The 22064-nt window shown below is 48.9% G+C and overlaps 1 protein-coding gene across 1 annotated transcript in view; it reads right to left on the bottom strand.

The window, feature by feature from the left end:
* RHCE (Rh blood group CcEe antigens) overlaps positions 1–19648 on the bottom strand; it is a 35643-nt gene extending 15995 nt beyond the window's left edge. The window contains exons 1-6 of the mRNA XM_043574089.1: positions 19387–19648; positions 11054–11240; positions 7171–7321; positions 2946–3093; positions 2010–2179; positions 184–321 (exon numbers count right to left, since the gene is read on the bottom strand). Coding sequence (XP_043430024.1) covers positions 184–321; positions 2010–2179; positions 2946–3093; positions 7171–7321; positions 11054–11240; positions 19387–19573 — 981 coding nt within the window. The 5' untranslated portion in view covers positions 19574–19648. The remainder of the gene's footprint in view (positions 1–183; positions 322–2009; positions 2180–2945; positions 3094–7170; positions 7322–11053; positions 11241–19386) is intronic.
* Between the last annotated feature and the right edge of the window lie 2416 nt (positions 19649–22064).

Consider the following 22064-nt stretch of genomic DNA (forward strand, 5'->3'; position numbering starts at 1 on the left):
TGCTCCCCAGATCCTAACAAATGTCCCATCCAACCTGGGTGGGTATCTCACCCAAGCTTTGAAGCCAGCCTGAGAAGGTGCCAGTGCCTGCCTAATGCAGCCCATGGCACTGCATGGCCCCACCATGCTCCCGGGGCCCTGCTGGTCTAAGGCACATCAGGGTGTTGGTTGCCCAGTTCTTACCGGCAGGCACAGGGCTCCTCCGGTGGAGATCAGTCCAGCCGTAAGGCCCAGCACCATGGCAAGCCAAGGCGAGCTGATCAGATAACACGAGGCACCCACAGCCACACCTCCGGCCAGTACCGCATTGTGGATATGATTCTGCAAAGAAACAGCTCGTGGGCGAGTGAAGCGAGGCACAGAGAGGACAACATCTCGCCCAGGGTTGCTTGGTAAGCTGGTAGCAAGCAACACCGTAATATCTTCCCTGCTTCACACCCCCTCCTCTCCATTGAGAGTCCATGACCTTCATCAATTGTCTTAATCTTACTCCACTTCTCAGGCTCAGGGGCAGGCAACCTGACTGGGAGGCATTGAACTTCAAAGCGCATCCCAGTCACCCTCGCGCTTGTTAGTGATGTGTCTTTGGCCACCTAAGCATTCGTGCTTCAGCTTTTCCGCCAGAAGAATGGAGTTTTAGCAGTACCTACTTAATACGGTTATGGTAAGATTAAATGAGTTACCACATGTACAACTCTGAGCCCACGGCCTAGCTAGCAGGGACCGTGAGTAAAGGCTCAAGAAATATAACCCATCATTATTGCTTTTACTATTTTTATCATTATTATTGGCTATTTAGTGATTCTGCCACTCTGTACCACTGGACCTAACGTCAGTAAGCTCGCCCTTGTGGGGCGCCTGGGTGGCTCAGTGAAGCATCCGACTCTCGATTTCGGCTCAGGTCATGACCTTACGGTTCATGAGTATGAATCCCATGTTGGGCTCCACGCTGCTGGTGTGGAGCCTGCTAGGGATTCTCTCTTTCCCTCTCTGTCCCCCACGCACGCACTCTCTCTCTCTCAAAAGAAATTAAAAAATAATAATAATAATAAGCTAGCCCTTGTTCCTGGGTCACATTTCGGCTATGTCCTTTGTTCTTCTAGAACAGTGGGGGTTCTTGCTACTTCCCTCTGCTCCCCTCCACTCAAACCAGGTCTTGGGAGATCTGGGCCCTGGGACCAGCTTCTGGCTTCTCTGAACTTCCGGCCACACTTGCCTCCCTAGATGTCCCCCCCTTGTCTGAGCCTAGACTCCCTGTCACCATGGGGCTCCCCTAGAAGGACACTCATGCCTCTTAGTGTTTAACCTGTCATGGATGGCCACATTCTGTCCACTCCAGGCCTTGCTGTCTCTCTAGACTTTTTCCCATGTCCCCTGGCTGGTTGGGGACACACCTGATCTTCATGGGAAACCGTTTTGTCTCTAGCTCTACCTTTTCACACGTCTCTTCCCCCCCCAAACTCACACACACAGACTCCCTGGCCACATTGGTAATAGCCAGTGATGTTTGCCATGGAGCACTTTATGAGCATGTTCTTGTAAGTCCCTCTTCACATATGAGCCAGTGTAGCTCCAAAGGTTTAAGTGGCTTAGCCAAGATCACATGGCTAAAGTAACATACTCCTTTACCTCTGATTCTATTCATTCCATTCTAGAAATTTCTTAGGGGAAGGGGAGAGACTGACCGATTCTATTCTAGCTCTTCTCTGCTGACTCTTCCTCATGGTGGCTGGCTTTAGTAACTAGCAGAAACAGGTTTCAAACTTATGTCTGTTTGATGTCAACACTGATAGATTTAAGCACTCTCCGAAGACAGCCTTTGATCATTTCATGGTCTCTACACTGTAGTTCCCTTTGATAAGCCAGTGCCCTTCCCCGATGCTCCGATGCTCCGTGATACTGCAGATAAGACTCTGTCACCCAGTGGGGCTAGCTCTGGGACAGGAAGCGTGAAGATGTGTCCAGCCTGCAAGACCCAAGTGCTCCCCAAGGGACAGCCCCCTCCTCACCATGTTGATCTTCCCTTGGGGGTGAGCCAAGGACGACACCGAGATGGCTGTCACCGCGCTGACCGCAAGAGCATAGTAGGTGTTGAACATGGCATTCTTCCTTTCATTTGGAGAGTCCAGCAGCAGAGCAGAGTTGAAACTCGGCCAGAATATCCATAAGAAGAGGGTTCCTGGGGGCCAGAAAGGGTCACTTCCCAAAACCAGCACTCCTACTCCAAAGCCTGAGCCTGTGGGGGCTTCCTGGAGTGGGCAAGTCTCAGCCTGGTCACTTTCTAGCTATGTGACTTTGGGCAAGTCATGTCTTCTCTGAATTCTCAGGTTGATAGGGCCCAACTCACACACTTTACAGGCAAAAAACCTAAGGCCCAGAGAGTTGAGATCACCAACCCCCAGGCCTCCTGAGTCCAACTTGTGATGGCCCAATGCTTATTTTGAGAACGTAATGTGCCAATTTCATTTGGCCTCATAGCTGGCTGTTGGGTCACCTGCTGCCCAGCTCACTGCCTGATTTCCTCCCAGCCTCTCCCGGGAGTCAGGGTTCAGCATTTCCGCTGCAGCTTTGCAGGATACACCAGTATGACCGTCCTCTTCCCCTCCCTGTCCCTCTCTCCACTGCTGGCCTCCGCTTTCTCCACTAATCCACTTCCTTCCCTTAACTTGAGGACAAAAGGATTGGGCAAACTGATTTAAACTCAAGTACGTGAGTCTTCCCTCTCCTCTGGATATTAATGAAGGGCGTTGCCCTAGAAGGGATTGTGAATCCATTCAACACCACTCAGGGAAATGAGTCATCATGGAGGGACTCTGAGGACCCTGAGTGGGTTGGCAAAGGAGAGAGAGATTTTTCCCCAGAGCCATCTGGGAACCTCTGGCTCACTCCAGGGGTGAGACCCCCCCCCACCCACCCACTCACACCCCACCCCACCTTGTCCTCACCCAGCATGCCAAACAAACTGGAGCTCTTTGCTGTCTGATCTTTCTCCATCACTCTCTCACGCAGAGGCCTCCGGAAGCTCCAGGCCACCATCAGCCCAAAATGGGCTGCAAACACGTGGATGTGCATCATGTTGACGTGGTTGTCCTTCTGCAACAAAGGCAGTGAATGCCCACAGCCTCCGCCCATGGGCCCATCCCCGGGAGACAGTTCTGAGCTTCACCCTAAGGTGTGACTTGGGAGTCATGAGACCAGCGTTTGGCGCTTAGCCAGCCCAGCAGCTCCCCTCTCAGAGGAGACCTGGGAGTAACCATGTACTTATTCCAGGGAAATTGCTGGTTGGCCTTATCAGTAGCTCTTACATGCTTTTGGCTGGGATCCACTTAGGTGAGGCAAAAAGCCACATGGACATGCGCCCCCACTGCTTCCTACTTTTGGCAGAATTGATGGAGAGGTGAGCAATATAAATTTTGCAGCATAAAGCAGGCAGACTTTATAATGCTGAACTAAAAGTCTTTAGTAAATGCCAGACATACGCTAAGTTCGCTTTATGAACATCCAAGTTAGTCATCCTTAATAACTCACTTAGTGGACCACTCGTAAGTCCTGTCAACTGTGCCTTCAAAGAAATGTCCAGAACTGGCAGAGTTTTTACCACCATGCCTCACTGGCCCCACCATCACCGCTACCCCCAGTTATTGCAATAATCACCGTCCCCCTACTGACTCCTCTCCACATGGCAGCCAGAGCGACCCTGTGAACATCTCAGTCAGCGCATGGCCGTCTCTGTTCAGAATCTTCCAACGGTTCCTGTCTTGCTCAATGTCCACGTCCACGTTCTTGCTCTGACCTATAGAACCCTCTGTGACTTGCTCGCTCCCTAACCTCCCCGGCTTCACCTCCTGCTCCACTCCTGACACACTCTCACTCTTTCTCAAACCCACAGATATGCTCCCATGTCAGTCCCACTTCACACTGGCTTTTCCAATGCCTGGAATGCCAGGTGAAAGGAGTGAGCCACCATGGGTGCAGGCAGGCAGGGGGTGCATTGTCTGGAGAGAATTTAAAACAATAATAAAAGCAATTAAAAGCCTGCCTTTTTATTATCACCACGCGCCAACAATTCTAAACAGCGTGGGCAATAAAATACTCCTGGAAGAGGCAGGCCACTCCCACCGCCCTGCCCTTGACCTGCCCTTATACGCAGACACCCACGTGGCTTGTACACTTGCTGCCTTCATGTCTCTACTCAATTTTTTTTTTTTTTTTTTTACTCAGGGAAGCTTTCCCTGGCCACCTTAACATTTTACCCCTCTTTCAACTCTTCATATCTTTCCCATTTTTTCTCTGTGGTACTTAACACTCTCTAACACGCGATACCGTTTGCCTATTTGATGGTTTTTTGACAGCCTTTCCCTCTGGAATGGAAGGTCCCCAACAGTTGCATTGCCTAAAAGACGCCCGGTACATAATAGACATGGAATAGACATGTGAAATGAACAAGTGAACGGGAAGGATACCTTCACACATTTCACTTACACATGAAAACGAAAGTCTGTGATAGTCCCTTGTAAAAACTGTGTGAGGTCCCCCAGGAATCCAGGAACCACAAGTGGGGATTGTTGGCGTGGAATACTGTACCCATTTCTCGAGTTGCCTCCACTGAAACAGCTCTGGTTGCTGCCTCTGGTTTCCTCCTGAGTCTTTCCACTCAAGAACCCAGGCTGAACTGAAGTTCCCAGGTGAAGCGGCCACCTCTCAAAATCAGTACTAAATCCTCCTGTGCACCATCGCAACTAGCGATTCAAAGCCGCAGAGAAGAGAGGAGAGGAGATGGCTTTGAAAAACTGCGGCCTTTTAAAACAATCATTACGAGGACCCTGGCAAAGCAGGCACAGGTTTACAAAGAACGGCACACAACGCGCGCGTTGCAGCTCTGGGAATTTACCCCTTCTCTTGACTAGCCACGTGTTTACTCCGTGACCGCCTACGCTGGCTGCAGCTGATTGGCCCAGAGTGGACACGTGGCCGCGGGAGCCAATCAGATTCTATCTTACCGGACCATAGACCTGGGACTAGCTGAGAGCAAAGAGAGCTGTTTCCCGTAGGATCTGGGACTTAGAGGCACGTGAACAAGAGCAGTAGGAGAGATACGTGGGTCTCCACCAAAGAGAAAGCTGATGTGCACAGAAGTTGGATGTACAGGGAGGAACAGAACCCAAAGATGGAGAGCGTGAACTGCCTGGGGTCTTAAAGACTCCTCAGATCCACTTCCAGTCCTGAGACTGGCTGCTATCCCTTGCCTTTGGTGGTCCTTATGTTAAATTCTCCTCTTTTTGTGTAAAAAAGCTCCAGTGCAGTTTTCTTCCTTGAAAGTAAGGGGTGGGAATTAATCCTTGTAGTAAGCAGAGAGAAGCGGCAGAAAATGGAAGTATGCCTGGGTGAATCCCTGAGCCCATAGTAATCTAAATAAATAAACAAACAAGCAAATAAATAAAAGCATGAATGGAGAAGAAGAGAAAGTTCTTTCTTACAGCAGAACGGTAACTAATGAATGTGGAAGGGAAGATGGAATCAGAAAAAACAATATGGGGAGGGGGGGGCGCCTGGCTGGCTCAGTTGGTAGAGTATGTGATTCTTGATCTTGGGGTTATAAGTATGAGCCCCACCTTGGGGTTTAGAGATTAGAGATCTCTAAATAGAGATTATTTAATACATAATTTAAGTAAACAGATTACTTAAAAATAAAGTCTTTTAAAAAAAGAAAAAAATACTGGCAATCATCGTACTGTTTCAGGCAAAAAAAAAAAAATCAACATGCTAAAATCAGTGTGTGAAAAACATGATAAGAAACAGGGTATTATCTTCCCACAAGATGTTTATTAATTATAAAGGGGAAAACAGTAACTTTGCAGTGGAAGAGCCCGGCAGACATCATCTTAACAGGTGATCAGAGTTAACATCCTCAGTAATGGGACAAATTGACAGCATGTGTCTCTTGATTCTTCGCACTGAGTAGGACATAACATCGCTCCGGTGTAATTTCTGCCAAAAATGCATATTCTTCAACTAATCATGAGGAAACACTACACAAAGCCACATTCGACAAAATAACTGGCTTAGGTGCAGTATTGGTGATATAGTGGTGAACATAGCTGCCTTCCAAAATAAATGGCTTATAACCTCGAAATATGTCCAGTTCATGAGAGATAAAGACTGAGAAGCTGTTCCAGATCAAAGAAGTTTAAGGAGACATGAGAAATGAATGGAAAGTGTGATCATGGACCAAAAAGAAAAAATACATAATATTTATATTTATATATTTTTAACTTCATGTATATAAACTTTTCAAACTTTATATATATTATATATTTATAAATATTTATATATTTATATTTATATAAACTAAACTTTATATATATTTTATATATATAAAACTATATATATAAACTAAATATATATATTTATATAAACTTTATATATATGTAAACTTTATATATATACATATTTATATTTTTTAAACTTTGCTGTAACAGGATGTTATTGGGAAAATTGGTGAAATTTGAATAAGATAATATTGTGTTAATGTAAACTTCCAAAGTTTGTTCATTGAACAACCGTTATGTAATAGAATGCCCTTATTTATAGGAAATATACACTGAAGTAGGGGTTAAAATGAAGTCCTATAGACAGATGGGGAGAACCAAAAATTAATAAATGGTAAGAACTTCCTATCTAAATTTCCACTCTAAACTGTTCCTTTTCCCTCCCCAAATGTCTCCAGCTCTCTTGAAAAGACCTGCCAGCAGACGCTATGCTCCTTGCTGATTATCTACCTGCCTCTTGGTCGCTGAGGATTTCAGCACCTGCCTTACAGTCTTTCTCTCCATCACTCCCCCAGGTCATCATCTTGGTCCATCCAACTCCCTCTATCTGTTCCTTGATCCTTTTTCTTCTAATCTCTTTCTCCTCCTGCATTACACTTCCGTCACCCACGTCCCCTGTCAAACCTTAGACCTGTCATCACCAGCAACTGTACCACCTCTGGTTAAAGCCATTAGGTTGCTATGTTTAAACGTTTAGCATAGACCACACTTTGGACCCCCATCTGGGCCTGTATTTTGTTTTAATCCCAGAAAACCCACCAAATGGAGGTGGTGTTCTGCACCCCCCACACCTCCTGACCCCTCCTCCCCGAAGTCCCCTCCTCGCAGCGCTGTTACTCACAATGAAGTACTTCCTTTGGATCATCCTCATGACATCAAAGGCTGTCACCTCCACCAATGCCATCAGCACCAGCTGCACCAGGTTGGTCTTGCCTAGAACGGCACCCGCTGAAATGAGCACAGACATGGCGCTCATGGTGGCCAGCTTAATACTGGGGGAGAGAGAGAGAGAGAGATGACTGAAAGGAATCCTCTCATTCATGCATTCACTTATTCCCTCGTTCAACCAGCCTGGTGCTGTTTAAGAAGCTGAGGACGCAATAGGAGAACAAGAAGACAAGATTCCACCCACACGAGGACTGATGATGCCCCATCTAGGGTCTCCTTGGGCTCCTTCCCCCATCAGGGGGGCATCAATATCTGAGAAATTGATCCACACATACTCATCCCTGCTGAGGACACTCCGATTCACGGTGTAGGAATTTCTTGTAGGAATGTCGTCGTGAGTTACAGGGGCTGATTGTTCCCTCAGGGCCCCCTTCTGGGGTCTGACAACTGGGGCGCTGCTCCCCCAGCTTCTCTTCTGCCTTCATCTCGCAAAGATGCTCAATAGAGGGCGCTCTTCACCTGTTGGCCTGCCTGTCATTCAAGCACCCGCCACCCTCTCCTTGTCCCAGCTTTTCCACTTGAGCAGCTCTTTAATCTCACTGAGCCTGTTCCTTCCTCTGTAAAATACGACCGATGATGATATTTATCTCATGGTGGTGCTGTGGGGATTAGAAGGAAAATTTGTGCATGTGTGTCTAGCACCGCGATTGGCACAAAGGACTAACTCGGGAGTAGAAGCCTGCATTGTTAGCACTGTTGCTGATTCCTTCCTTGCCTTGACAAATGAGCAAGCTCAGTGTGGGGATTCAAGAGGAGAAAACAACTTGTTTTCAAGGTACTTATGATCCAGCTGAGGAGATGGGGCTGACACTGTGAGTCTGTCCACAAAGACTATCCATGATATCATGTGGCTAGGGGGGTGGCTCACTGGAGGGAGAGAGCAGTGTGGACTGGGTTCATCAGGGAGGGCTTCCGGGGGGAGGCGGCACTAAGCAGAACAATCCATGGTGGTTAAACCAACCCACCCTCCTCTGGGCACCTTGCTCAGAGACTCCCTTCCCTCCCTAATGCTACCACCAACCACCGTCAGTACAAAATAACATAATTTGTTAAGCATTATGTATAACAGCCTTGCGACTACACCCCCTCGTTTAAATTTTAATCTTCTGGTGTACCTGGATGGCTCAGTCAGGTAAGCATCCAATTTTTTATTTCAACTCAGGTCATGATCTGTGCTGGCAGTGTGGAGCCTACTTGGGATTCTCTCTCTCCCTCTCTCTGCCCCTCCCCTACTCGCTCGCTCTCAAATAAACCTTTAAAATAAATAAGTAAATAAGTTTTAATCTTCTAAGTGGCCTTCGGTAAACGATGCTAGGGTACCAGTCAGTACCTTCACGTTACAGAACAGGACACTGAGACTAGAAGAGGTGACTCTTTGGGCCATAAAGCTAGTTAACAACAAAAGTTGAGGCTCAAACCCAGCTGGCCTGGATCCAAAGCCTGTGCTCTGAAGTCTGGACACAGCCTCCTCGGCATTTGCTGCCAACATAGTGTCTTGCTTAAGGTTCAAGGACTTCAGAGGGAAGATCAGGAGAGGACCAAGGGCCTGGGAAGGAGTCTCACAGGGATCAGGAGTTATTTAGAACCGGAGTCACTCAAAGTTTCACCACGACTGGCCGTGTTATGTCTTTTGGGTGAGCACTCATTTAACTGGCAAGGGCCTGATTCAAGAGGACATGTGCCAGTGGTAGGATTCCAGACCCCAGGGGCCAGTTGGCACTGGGGAGGTGTCGAGACTGGGAAGTATAGTATTTAGGAGTGCCGTCTCCAGTCCAGCCAGCTTAGGTTGGAATCCTGGCTGTGTGACCTTGGGCAAATCACTGAACCACTCTGTGCTTCTGTGTCCTCGCCTATAAGGTGGAGGCAAGGCCTATGAGGCTATTCTAAGGGTAAACTGAGTTGATATATTTCAAGCACAATAAGAGGGTTGGTTATCGCCACTATCCTCCGGTGGAGGCCTCCTGAACCTTTCAAACTACAGCATTAAAAATATCACAACTTTCAGGGTTCTTCTTATTTTCATTTTGTTCCAGTAACCATTTACTAAGTCTTCACTACGTGAGGGAAACAAAGGACAAAGCTGAGTGGGACAGGCCCCTGCCCTGAAGGGACTGGTCATCGGTGACTCAAAGCAACTCAGTGCCAAGTCAGTCTGCACAGCTCAGGGGAGGCTCAGCTCAGGGGGAAGGGGAGGGCGCTGTACCGGAGGCAAGCCTGGCCCCGTCCCCTGCACCAGCCCAGCCCCTGGAAAGGTTGGGAAGAAGCTCTCTGTTCCAATCTGGGAAGCCAGTCCCAGTGGCGGGAGGGGGGGGGAGGGGGTCACAGCTGGGAGGATCCAAGTGGTCAGAGGCTGGGCAGGGGAGTTCACTCAGGCTGCAAAGGGCCTCTTCTTGTCTTCCTGGATTGAGTCAAGAACAAGTTGGTCCCTGTGGGCGGGGGACCTTAGAAGGAGCAGCCCAGAGATTTCGGTCCCTGTGGGCGGGGGACCTTAGAAGGAGCAGCCCAGAGATTTCTGGACAGTAGGTGCAGGAGGCTGAAGGTTTGTGCGACCTTAAGCCAAGGCAGCAGAAACGCCAGACCAGGGCCACCGCTGTCAGAGCTCCTCCGGAGAGTGCCCTTTGCCTCTTCCCAGGTGTTTCTTGGGGGGATGGGGTGGGGACAGATTGAATCCCCGTGGGGATTAGCCTAAAACTTGTTAGAAGAAAAAAATGTGGAGGTTTTTATCAGGGTCAGTAGAGAACCGACCGGGCTCTGTATGTTTCACGTTCTGACCACCCTGGAGTGTGTGGGAAGGGCTGCATACGGATAGTTAAAAGCTAAGGCCATTTTCCACCCCTTAACTGTGTGACCCTTGGTAAATGCCTTACGCTCTCGGAGCCTGTACACCAGTTAGCCCGCTGCTGGAAGGGTTAAACGAAGCCATGTTTGTGCACTGCCTGGTACAGTGTTTGGCTCCCGGGGAGATGTTCAACAGCGGTGCTCAGAGATGCAGGGCTTCAGAGGGGAGGATGGAGTGGCCTGGAGAGCTGACAGGTCCCCCAAGATGGGATTTACCATCATCATCTGGGCAGGACAGAGATTCAGAGGTGGAGAAAACCAAAAACCAATTTTCAAGGTAAATTCTACCTAGTTTCTCCTGTCATGGGCTAATGGCTTTTTTAATTTTAAAAAATTTTTTGTCTTTTTTTTGGCGGGGGGCTCGGCACCATGCCCAACGTGGACCTTGAACTCATGCCGCCGAGATGAAGGTTTGCATGCTCTACGGACTGCGCCTTCCTACTCAGTAATCATCGCATTCCCCATGTAACCATTATTCTGACTCCTAGCAACATGGGTCATTTTGCTACTTCTAAGAGTTTCATATAAATACAGCCAAATGGATGAACCTTAATTGAAAGGCGTGGCTATTTCTTGCTCACCAACATTTGAGGACTAGCAGTACTTTTTTATTTTCAAGAGACTGTGATATTTCTTTTTCTTTTTTCTGTAATCCCTATTCATTTTTCTTTGAACCCATGCTGCTTGTGTAACTTTACAAAATCACAGTCGATAATAAAGAAAGGGCTTGGGGAGGGCTGTAGATCTGAGCCCGGGGTTGTCAGAGAAAATACAGGATTCCCAGTTCAATGTGAATTTTAGATAAAGAGTGGGTAATTTGAGAGGGTATATCCCAATATCGCATGGCTTCAAGGGGACATCCCAGCTATTCTAGAACCAGCCCTCTTGGGCCCCATACCTCAAGGATCCACAAAACGATCCAGCCACTGTCTGCTTACCTGGACAGTTTGATGACCACCTTCTTAGGGGAGAGCTGCTCCAGGAACCCATCCAGTAGGACTGCCCACTGCACCGCCAGGGCCAGCAAGAAGAGGTTGAAGGCCACGCTGCTCCAGCCGTATCTCCGCAAAGACGAGTTGATGAAGCCAAAGCCAAGGGCCACCATGATGGTAACATCCTGCAGGACTGCCCAGGAGCAGATATGGAGAAGGAGAAAGGGAGGCAGACGAGACGGAAAGTTGTATGAAATTGGAATTTACAGAACTTACAGAATTAGAATGTACCTACATTCCGTGTGAATTTGCGGGGGTGGCAGCTGGAAGGGACCATTAGAGAGTGCTTGGGCAAGTTGCTTTGCCTCTTTGAGCCTCAGTCTTCTCATCTGAATCATGGGGAAAATACATAGCAGGCAGGGCTGAGGCAAAGATTCGATGAGCTAATGCTGGGTAGGCACAAAGGCAGGGCCTGGGCCATAGTAAGTGCTCAGTAAATGTAGCAATTATTATTACTAAACTCGATGGAATGAACATGTGTAAAACATCTGGATCGATGCTTGGCACACAGTTGACACTCAATGAAGGTAATTACCGCTGCTATGGAGGATCAGATTCAACCTCCTGATCATGTACGTGAGAAAATAAAGCCACATGGGGCACCTGGGTGGCTCAGTTGGTTAAGCATCTGACTTTGGCTCAGGTCATGATCTCACGGTTGATGGGTTCCAGCCCTGCATTGGGCTCTGACAGCTCATCCGCTGACAGCTCAGAGCCTGGAACCTGCTTCGGATTCTGTGTTTCCCCCTCTCTCTCTGCCGCTCCCCCAGTTGTGCTCTGTGTCTCTTTCTCTCTCTCTCAAAAATAAATAAACATTAAAATATTTTTTTTAAAAAGAAAGAAAATAAGGCCACAGAAGCCAGTGACTTGGCCCAGAAAAGAGGGGGCAGAAGCAGGTCCCGAAGTTCTGTTGATAAGAACCAGATTATCCTTGCAGAAAACAGCTCTCTCCCTTTGTCCCTTGCTGGGAGGGACCCAGTGTTCGGGCAGAAAGCACCGGGGCCTTCTGAGTGACCCTCACCTTTTTCCAGCCTTGGACCCTGCTCAAGGGCTGCTGTGGCAGGTGAGCGCAAGAGACTTGCCTAATGGCAGGGAGAGGTCCAGCAAAAGGAAAAGGCTGGACCCTTGTATTTACTTCCAAGCTCGAAAACTGGTTCGCAGCTTGACAAACGTGGGTTCAAATCAGGGCTCTAGCAGTTTCCAGCTGTGCGGCTTAAGCTAGTTGTGTAATGTCTCTGAACTTTAGTAGCAGCCTACATGTATTAAGTGTTTCCCATATGGCAACACGCTTTTATTTACTTTATTTTTCTTAGTAATCTCTCTGCCCAACGCGGGGCTCGAACTCGTGACCCTGAGATCAGGAATCCCACGCTCTCCGGACTGAGCCAGCCAGGATTTTAATCACCTCACACAGACCATCTCACTTATTTCGTACAACCACCTTCCAAGGCGGGTGCTGTTCTTATCACCACGTCACAGATGTGAAGGCTGAGCCACGGAGGAGTGAAGTAACTCACCCCAGCTCGTACAGCCAGAGTTAAACCTAGATGATCTACCGCGAAGCCTGTGCCTTCACCCACCACACTGTCTGTTCTCAGTTTTCTCACCCGCTCAATGGGAAAAACTATCACACCCCTCGTCGGGTCCCCAGAGTCCGATGCTATAATGCCCACCATCACTCGGGACAGAAAGACGTTTGATCAACAAACACCGACTATTTCACATGTATAAATACCCAGGGAGAGAACTTGCAAGAACTTTTCCCCCGATGAATATTATCCTCTGGTTTGGAGAGAGTTTTACTTTTTTTATATATATATATTTTTTTATTTTTGGGACAGAGAGAGACAGAGCATGAACGGGGGAGGGGCAGAGAGAGAGGGAGACACAGAATCGGAAACAGGCTCCAGGCTCTGAGTCATCAGCCCAGAGCCCGACGCGGGGCTCGAACTCACGGACCGCGAGATCGTGACCTGGCTGAAGTCGGACGCTTAACCGACTGCGCCACCCAGGCGCCCCAACTCTGGCATATTCTGAGGAGAGGATCGATGGGTGGGGAGAGGAGGGTGACCGGGATAGGGCAGAGGCGGGGCCCTAAGGAGGAGGAGGTCAGAGGATCTTGGGTGGGGGAGCTTTATCAGGCACAGCTACCGTCCCCACCGCTGCCCGGTGTAGGAGCTCGGGGCCTTCCTCCCCAAGGCCCCACACTGTCCCTAAGGGAGGAGCTGTACCCCACCCAGCGGGATAAAGTCAGGGTGGCAGTTTCTGGGAGCTGTCGACAGAGCCCATTCGCCCTAAATGAATCCGTCCATGACGTTAGAATTCAGGCCTTTCCGCTCCCTGCACTCTGCTGCTTCTTCTCCTGGTCTCCCAGGCCCCTCTCTGATTCTTCCTAGGTCTCATTATCCGGACCCCCACTTCAGGGCCAGGTCCCAGCTCAGAGCACCCCCAGTGGTGCCAGCCTCCACCTCTCAGAGCCGGCGCTGCACCCCACGTCGGCTGCTGGGCTGATAGGCTAATGGCCTCTAAGGTGTTCAGGGGTGATGAGTGGATGTGCGACAGGGGCCCCCGTGACCGGGCCCCAGAGGGGAATTTTACAGTCTAAGACAGGCCTCCGGAGAATTTTATGAAAGCCCCATGACTTGCAGAAAGGGTCTAGCCTGAGAGGCCAGTGTTGAGACGAGGCACTTGTTACCAGCGTTGTGACAGCGGCCACGTATGTGGTGCGCCCCCCCCCACACACCAGGCCCCCTTCTAAGTGCCTGACAGCTTTAACCGACAGCAACTTGGCGCAGTACGTCCTATTTGTTATCCACATTTTACAAATAGGGAAAGGGAGGCACAGAGAGGTGCTGTAACTAGCCCAGGTCACACAGCTAGCAAATGGTGAGCAATCTGAATCTGGACCATCTGGGTTTAACCACCACACATCGTGCCTCTCCGTATAGCACACATAGTATAATGGTGAAGAGTATGGACTGAGTCGGGTTGTCAGGGTCCAGAGGCTGGCTCTACCTCTGTGTCCCGGCTGCCTAATCTGTAAAATGGTATGAAACAATGGTGCCTGCTCAGAGGATTGTCACGAACATTTTCGCCGGTTCGCGCAAATCACGGATCCTGTGCCTACCACTCATTAGCTGTGTGACTTTGGGCAAGACTCTTCCCCCCCTCCTCTGGCCTGGCTGCCCCTGTGATCCTGGATCTGTGTTCCCACCCGCCTTTGCTCCTTCCTCTGGCCTGCAGGCACTCCAGCACCAACAGCTCTGAAGCCAGACCCAGCTTCTGTCCCTTAGGAGGCTCGACTTCCGCACTATTCTCCCCACTGCTGACTGAGAAGATCTCGGCAGCCCCAGACTGGGACCACCCATAGTGCCCCATGCTGATTTCTGCTCCCCAATAGCCTCTACTCCCACCCTACCTTCACCCCTACAGCATTCTGGGAATAGAAAAAGAGATTTCCCCATCAAAGGGGACAGCCAAGGCTAAGACATGGGACGTTCTAGGATTTGGGGGTACCATATTTATATGTCAGTGGGAAAGCCCCTCGTGTCTTTTAGTAGCTCTCCTCCCTTTGGGGAGTAAGGGGGGAGTTGGGTAGTATCCACAGTGCAGGGCCCAGGATGCTCCCCCAGTCTGGCAGTCCTAGAAGAGGCTCTGTGTATAGATCATTACAGTAATGGGTTCCAATGAAGGAATCATGCCTTCCAGTATAGGCCCCTCCCCCCTGGGTTGGGCCTTGTGATTTGCTTTGGCCAATGAGACCTGAGTCAACACGATACAAGCAGAGGTTTGAAAAGCACCCACTCATCGGGGCTTGCCCTCTTTTGCGGGAGTAACTATTCTGCTACCGTGTGAAGAAGTCTGGGCTAGGGTGATGGAGCCACATCACATGCACCACGAGCCAGCATCACCCGCCAAACATGCGAATGAGGCCGTCCCACCCCAGTCAAACCTCCAGGCTGCACATGCACGAGAGAGCCTAGGAAACCGACAGAAGAACCACCCGGCTGGGCCCAACCCGTATCGCTGAACCACTTCATCACAATGGGGAACAAATCGAATGGCCATTAACAAATCAAAATGGCCATTTGAAGTCACTACGTTTGGGGGTGGTCCGTTATGCAGCAATGGATAGCTGATACACTCTGCTTCCCCTAAGCATCTCAGAGGCGCCTCAGCCCCAAGCCTAGAGTGAATACATCGTCGTTCATTTCGCGAACCTGCTTCTCACCTCAGGAAGTGGCACGTCCATATACCCAACCACACGTCTAAAGCCATCCTGAGCTCCTTTCACTTTCACCGGGTACAGCTCATTTGATCTCCTAGCTGTCTCTTGGATGTTGTGACTCTTTGCTTCTCCCTCATGGTCCCTGCCCATTTGGTCTCATCGCCGGCCGTGTGGACGGTGGTCGCCAGTGTAGGGGACGCACACCTCAGAAGACGCTCCAGAAGATCCACAGGGGCTCCCGGAGGAACATATTAGCCCTTCCAGTTTTGTTTGTTTTTATAAAAGTATCAGGAACTGGGGCGCCTGGGTGGCTCAGTCGGTTAAGCGGCCGACTTCGGCTCAGGTCATGATCTCACAGTTCGGGAGTTCGAGCCCCGCGTCGGGCTCTGTGCTGACAGCCAGAGCCTGGAGCCTGCTTCGGACTCTGTGTCTCCCTCTCTCTCTGCCCCTCCCCCACTCATGCTTGGTCAATCTCTCTCCCTCTCTCAAGAATAAGTAAACATTAAAAAATGGTATTTAAAAAAATAGAAGAAATTAAAGTCTATTAATAATAACAGCAAATACGTTTAATCAGTCTTTATATGTGTTTCTTCTTCCAATCCTTTCAACAACGTATGGAGAAAGTACTATTGTCATGTGATAGCAATGAAGCAGAGAGATGGTGAATAATTTGCCCAAGGTCTCACAGCTAAGGAGAGGCAGAGGCGGGGTTTGAATCCGTCTGGCTCCAACATTTGTCAAACTTTTCACGTGCATAAGAGTCACTTTGAGGGCTTGCTTGGGAAAATTCAGGTTGCCGGGCCCTACCCCGAACATTTCTGATGGATAGGTATGGACTGGGCTTGGGAATCTGCATTTCTAACAAATTCCTGAGGTGCCCGTGGCTGAGGTGGCTGCTCTGGGGACCACCCTTTGAGAACCACTGATCTAGGCACCTCTTCCTCCAAAGGCCCTGGGTGAAGTTTGCATTTCTGAGAGCATTTAAGATCCACGTTACCCCAGGAGCCTCCTCTGCCTGCTCAGGATGTCAGACAGCTTCCAGTCTCCTAGCTTTGGAAGGTGGCCTGAGGGGAGTATTGGGCCACAGGGAAGAGGGGACATCTGTTTCTCTGTATTCATCATGTTGCAACGGATGGCAGGATTTCGTTTTGTTTTTGTTTTAAATTTGATTATGGATTATGGAAAAGTTTAAGCATATACAAGAACAGAGAGTCACTTGATGAATGTCATGTGCCCATCCCAGTTTTGATGACTGTCACACGGGGCCAATCTTATTTTATTATCCTTTTCCACTGGTTTCTTTTTCTTTCTTTCTTTTCTTTTTCTTTTTTATTCTTTTTTTTTTTTTTTTTTTTTTTTGGCATAAAGCAAGCCCCAGACATTGCCTCATTTCAGTATATCTCTCTAGCAGATAGGGCCTTTAAAAAAAAACCCCAGCATGCTGCTCTCAGACTTAACAAAACTGACAACAATTCCTGGGTATCGTACAGGATTCTTGCTGATTGTCTCAAAAATGTCTTTTTGGAATTGGCAGGTTTGAATAACATTGTTGTTCCCCCGGACTGGATTAGATTAAGTGAGTTGACAGATTAGGTTACCTAGTTCTAGTTCAACTAACTTTCACGGAATGGACGCCTGCCTAAAACCACCGAATGAAGGCAAAACCGTAATGGCAGCCAAGTGTATGAAAAAAAAAAAAGGGCAAAGAGTTGTGCAAACTCTTTACTGGTCACAAAGTTAGAAAGAAGTCAGTCTAATTAGATCTGACAGGAAGTCAACCAAGAGAATTTGAAATTATCAAGAAGACCCTAGGAGGAATGGATTTACATTCTTTCTCAGTAATGGGAACAATGGACCTTGCCTCGAGATTGACTGGTCCTGGTACCCTCACAACCCGTAATTTGAAAATATTATGTATTTCATTTGACCTCTGTCAAATTTTCTAATTTGTGTGTATGCATTATTATAATGTATAAAAGATATTAACGTAGCAGTACTTTGCCTGTAACATGTAAATATGGTGCATGTCGCCATAACCTGAACCCAAACTCGTCCTATTAGGTCAGCAGCATGAGGGTCAAACTCCAGACTCAATCTAGTCGGTCTACCATGTCCTACCCCCATCTTGGTGCTCCAATGTTGCAATGTTAAGCCTTCACCTGGACCACTCCAATGAGTGCACACACAGTGGCTCTTGCTGTCCTCTCACTCTGGATGATGATCCATTTTCACATGGTTGCCTCCTACCGAGCCTCCAAGACGTGGCTGGGCAGTCACTTCCTTCCAGAAGCCTTCCCTGACACTATCCACTCCCTTGCCCAGGTTATGGGCTCTTCTCTGTGCTTCTATGGAAAGTGAGTGTCTGAGGACACTTTATGTTAGCCGCACAGCACAAGGCTGAAGAACATGGACCCTGGAGCCACTCTAGAGAGTTTAAATACTGGCTCCTACACCCAATGGTTATACGACAAGTGACTCGACCTCGTTGTGAAATGGGGCAGTGAAGCCAAATGGTTAAATACATGGAAACTAAAACCAGGCTGTATAAATTTAAATTTGCTATGCTGTCGCTACTGAGTGACCTCTCTTCAACATCTATGTGCCTACTTTCCTTATATGAAAAACAGAGATCATAATCATACCTACCTCATGGGGTTGTTGTGAGGGTTCAACATAAAGCGTTTAAATAGTGCCTGGTACATAGTGAGAGTTCAAGAAATATTAGCTCTGATTGGCATGTGTCTAAATCCCACATTTAGGGATATGATAACAGGGTTGAATGAATGAATGCATGCATGCATTGAATTACACTGTATTGGATTGAAAAGAATTAAGGTAAACCGAAATGAATTTAAATTGTGCCCAGGCCTTGCTTGTTAGGTACAACAAGCCTAGGGCTCCTCCCTAGGCAGCCCCTGAAGTGTAGATGCTTCCCTCCCCCCACCTACCTCCCTGCCTGCCCCCTCCCGCCCCCTCCCCCCCATCTCTTTGTCCCACTCCTGCCGCTGAGGCCCCGGGATGCCTTACCTTTGCTTTAACTAACTAGCTAGTTCACATCTCTTAGGAAGAAGCAGGCACTCAACCAGACTCCAGGTTCAGCTTTGTCTCAGGGAGGTCACTCAAGGAGGCCCATCCATTATCATAGATAAGATATCGTCCCCCTGAGATCACTTGAAACTCATCTCAATTTTTTTTAAAAAAAGCAAAAAGCCAGGGGGCACCTGGCTGACTCAGTCGGTTAAGCGTCTGACTTCAGGTCAGGTCATGATCTCACAGTTTGTGAGTTCGAGCCCCGCATCGGGCTCGCTGCTGTCAGCGCGGAGCCCCTTAGGATCTTCTGCCCCCTCGCTCTCTGCCCCTTCCCTGCTCATGCTCTCTCTCTCAAAAATAAATACAACATTTAAAAAATAATAATTTTTAAAAAATTAAAAAAGCAAAAGCGACACCCCCGTCTTGTTGACAGTTGTCCTCGTCACAGTCTGTGACTATTTTTAGCTGCATGTAGAATAACAACCATTCAACACTCCTCTTCAGCCATACCTTATGCCTCTGGGTTTGCAGACAGAATGTAGACTTCCGGCCAATAAGTGAGGAGAAGGCTGGGGGTGGAGGAGGGGCAACAGACCAAAGCTCCGGAAAGGAGGGTGGCGCAGAAATGAACAAGAGAGACCCCCAAACAGGAAACAAAAACTAAAAGCCGAACAACGTGAAATTCCTTGCTGTTAAGGAGACAGGGGAGGAGGGGACAGAGAAGCAGAGACTTACAAAGACCATTTGGCAAAGGGAATTCTGTAAATACAGACTAGGAGGGGCCCGGACTGCCCTGACAAATCAAGGAAGGCTTCATGGAAGAGGGGTTGTCCACGCTGGTCCTAAAGGAGAGCCTACATTGTTGGCTGGGTCTTTGCACAACCCACGGAAGAAGGTGTGGGAACCTGTTTACTCAACGACTTCGTGGAAAGGAACCTCTAGGTCCCCGGAGGATCACGGACCTCCTCTTCCCTTGTCCCTGCTGCTTGCCTCTGTGACCACCTCCCCTCTGGACACTCACCTCGATAGGTCTCCATGAGCTTCTTTGGATCCTGCGAGGAAGTGTCATAGGAGGTGAAAAAGAAGAAGATGACAATGAGAGCCACCTCCAGCACGAGGGTCCACAGGGGCAGGAAGCACTGCATGGATCGTGGGTACTTAGAGCCCATTCTGGGTCCGGCTCCGTGTGGCACTTTCACCAGCTCCATGCATCAGCCGTCTGCCCTCGTCCCCCCCTCAAGGGAGTCATAGGGGAGACACCCGCCAACAGCCTTATCTCAGGCTGCAAGACTGGCTCTGCCGGCCTGTCTATGGAGTTAACACAGGAGCAGAGGGACTATGACAGGGAGGGGGAAGAAATGCATTTATTCCAACATGAACTCATTCATTCGCTATTTATTTATTCATTCCACAAGTAGTTGCTGCGCTCCTCCTCTACGGCAGGCACTGTGCTCAGTTTAGAAGACGGCATTCACGGGGCGCCTGGGTGGCTCAGTCGGCTGGGCGTCTGACTTCGGCTCAGGTCACGATCTCGCGGTCCGGGAGTTCGAGCCCCGCGTCGGGGTCTGTGCTGACAGCTCAGAGCCGGGAGCCTGCGTCGGATTCTGTGTCCCCCCCTCTCTCTGCCCCTCCTCTGCTCGTGCCCCGCCTCTCACAAATAAATAAATGTTAAAAAAAAAAAAAAAAGAGAGAGAGAGAGGGCGTTCATTCACTCAGCACCCAAACATAAGAACCCTCCTTTGCTCGTTCCTTCAGTTTCCCTCACCAGACAGGTAGAGAACGGGTCAACACTCCTCTTTTACAGATGGGGAAACTAAGGCTCAGAGGGGGATTTGGATTCACAAAATTTCTCTTTAATACCTTACCACCTCAGAAAGGGCACCCAGTGAGTGCTTCACAAGGACGTATTGAACAAGAAGGAAGGAATGAATGAATGAATGAATGAATGGAAGCAAAGAACAATACTAAGCCCTGAGGAGGATACAGACAGGGCCCAAGGGGAACTAACTTCTCAGAGTTACACAGTTGAAATTATTTGTATTTGAATCTGTATTTAAATCTACTTGTTTGTAAATCTTTTAAGGGTAGATGGGGGAATAAAAAAGGAGACTTGGGTCCAGCTCTAGTAAAAACCTGGCAGGGTCCTGCCCCAGCCCTAGGCTGTGGTTGTCTCCAGCCCTACTCACCTCCTCACAGAGCGACCCAGGATCCTGCCTGGGGCATGAGTGGTTGGAGCTCATTGGAGGCAGGCCACCAGCCTCAGCACCCCTGTCCCACAGCCTTCGATAGTCCCTTGACATGGGATTTAGAGCGCCTGGGATCCAGTTCTGACCCTGCAGCTAATTTGGTAGCTCACATCCCTGAGGCTAGCAGAAGTTCGGACATATAACAAGCATAAAGAAAGAGAGGGAGGGAGGCAGGGAGGGAGGGATTGAAGTTTTCTTGCTTTCGACACTGGCCCCAGCCACTGGCCACTGAGTATAGACTGAATTTGTGAGGCCTCAGATAATGAAACCAGACTAGGAGTTGCAGGGAGACACATTTGGGCCCAACATGAGTGCATCCTGTATTGACCATTACAGCTGTCCAGTGAAACAGGCTGCTCATGAGGTAGTAAGCACCCTGTCACTAGAGGAATGTAAACAGAAGCTGACGGTTATTTGGCAGTGATGTCTCATAAGTGACTCATACGTGATTTGCAGGGGATTTTTTTTTTTTCAACGTTTATTTATTTTTGGGACAGAGAGAGACAGAGCATGAACGGGGGAGGGGCAGAGAGAGAGGGAGACACAGAATCGGAAACAGGCTCCAGGCTCTGAGCCATCAGCCCAGAGCCCGACGCGGGGCTCGAACTCACGGACCGCGAGATCGTGACCTGGCTGAAGTCAGACGCTTAACCGACTGCGCCACCCAGGCGCCCCGCAGGGGATTTTAATCACCCAGTAGAATCTTGTCATTTTGTTTTTCGTTGACTAGACTCACACCCAGAAGGCCATACCCAAGGCCGTACAGTCAGTGGAAATCAGTTCATTCTTGCTCAGTGTGGCTTATTTGTAGAAGAAAAAATCAAAAATAAGCTGAATGTCTAATAGTAAGGGACAGGTAAATAAACTACAGGCCACACATCTTGCCACTAAAGCCGTGGTTCTGAACATATATGGAAAAGTCGAGAAGAATTGCTTTTAAGGTGCATCAAAAGTGACACAGAGGATACACTATTTGGTAGAAAAAGCAAGTAATAATACAGTATGTAAGGTATGTTCCCATTTTTGTTAAAAAAAAAAAAAACCAAACCAATATATTAATGAATTCAGCCTGTAAACCACTGACACTGGTTTCTTTTGCTTTAGCTAAGCCCTCTTCCAATTCTAGAAGTCTAGGAAAGGAGGCTTCCCAGCCCTCTGCCACCTGAACAGTAGCAACAGAGAGAAGGTGCCCTGACCCCTAGAGATCAGGGACAGAAGTCTCCATTCCCTCATGATAGCCCCCTGGTTCTGATTTCTGGCCTTCCTTAAGGAGGAACTCCCCGGTGTGGGGGATAAATAAGGCCCTGGCTGGCCTGGGTCCTGTACCAGCAGCTTGTAAACCAGGCAGCTCGACCCACCTGCCCAGGGGCACCAAATGTCAGCCAGATGAACACTAAAGACTTTCAGTCACTGCCAGCCCCTGTGCCTGGAGCCCCCCCGATGGTTGTTTACG

The sequence above is a fragment of the Prionailurus bengalensis genome, chromosome C1 (genome assembly GCF_016509475.1).
Source record: "Prionailurus bengalensis isolate Pbe53 chromosome C1, Fcat_Pben_1.1_paternal_pri, whole genome shotgun sequence".
Lineage (NCBI taxonomy): Eukaryota > Metazoa > Chordata > Mammalia > Carnivora > Felidae > Prionailurus > Prionailurus bengalensis.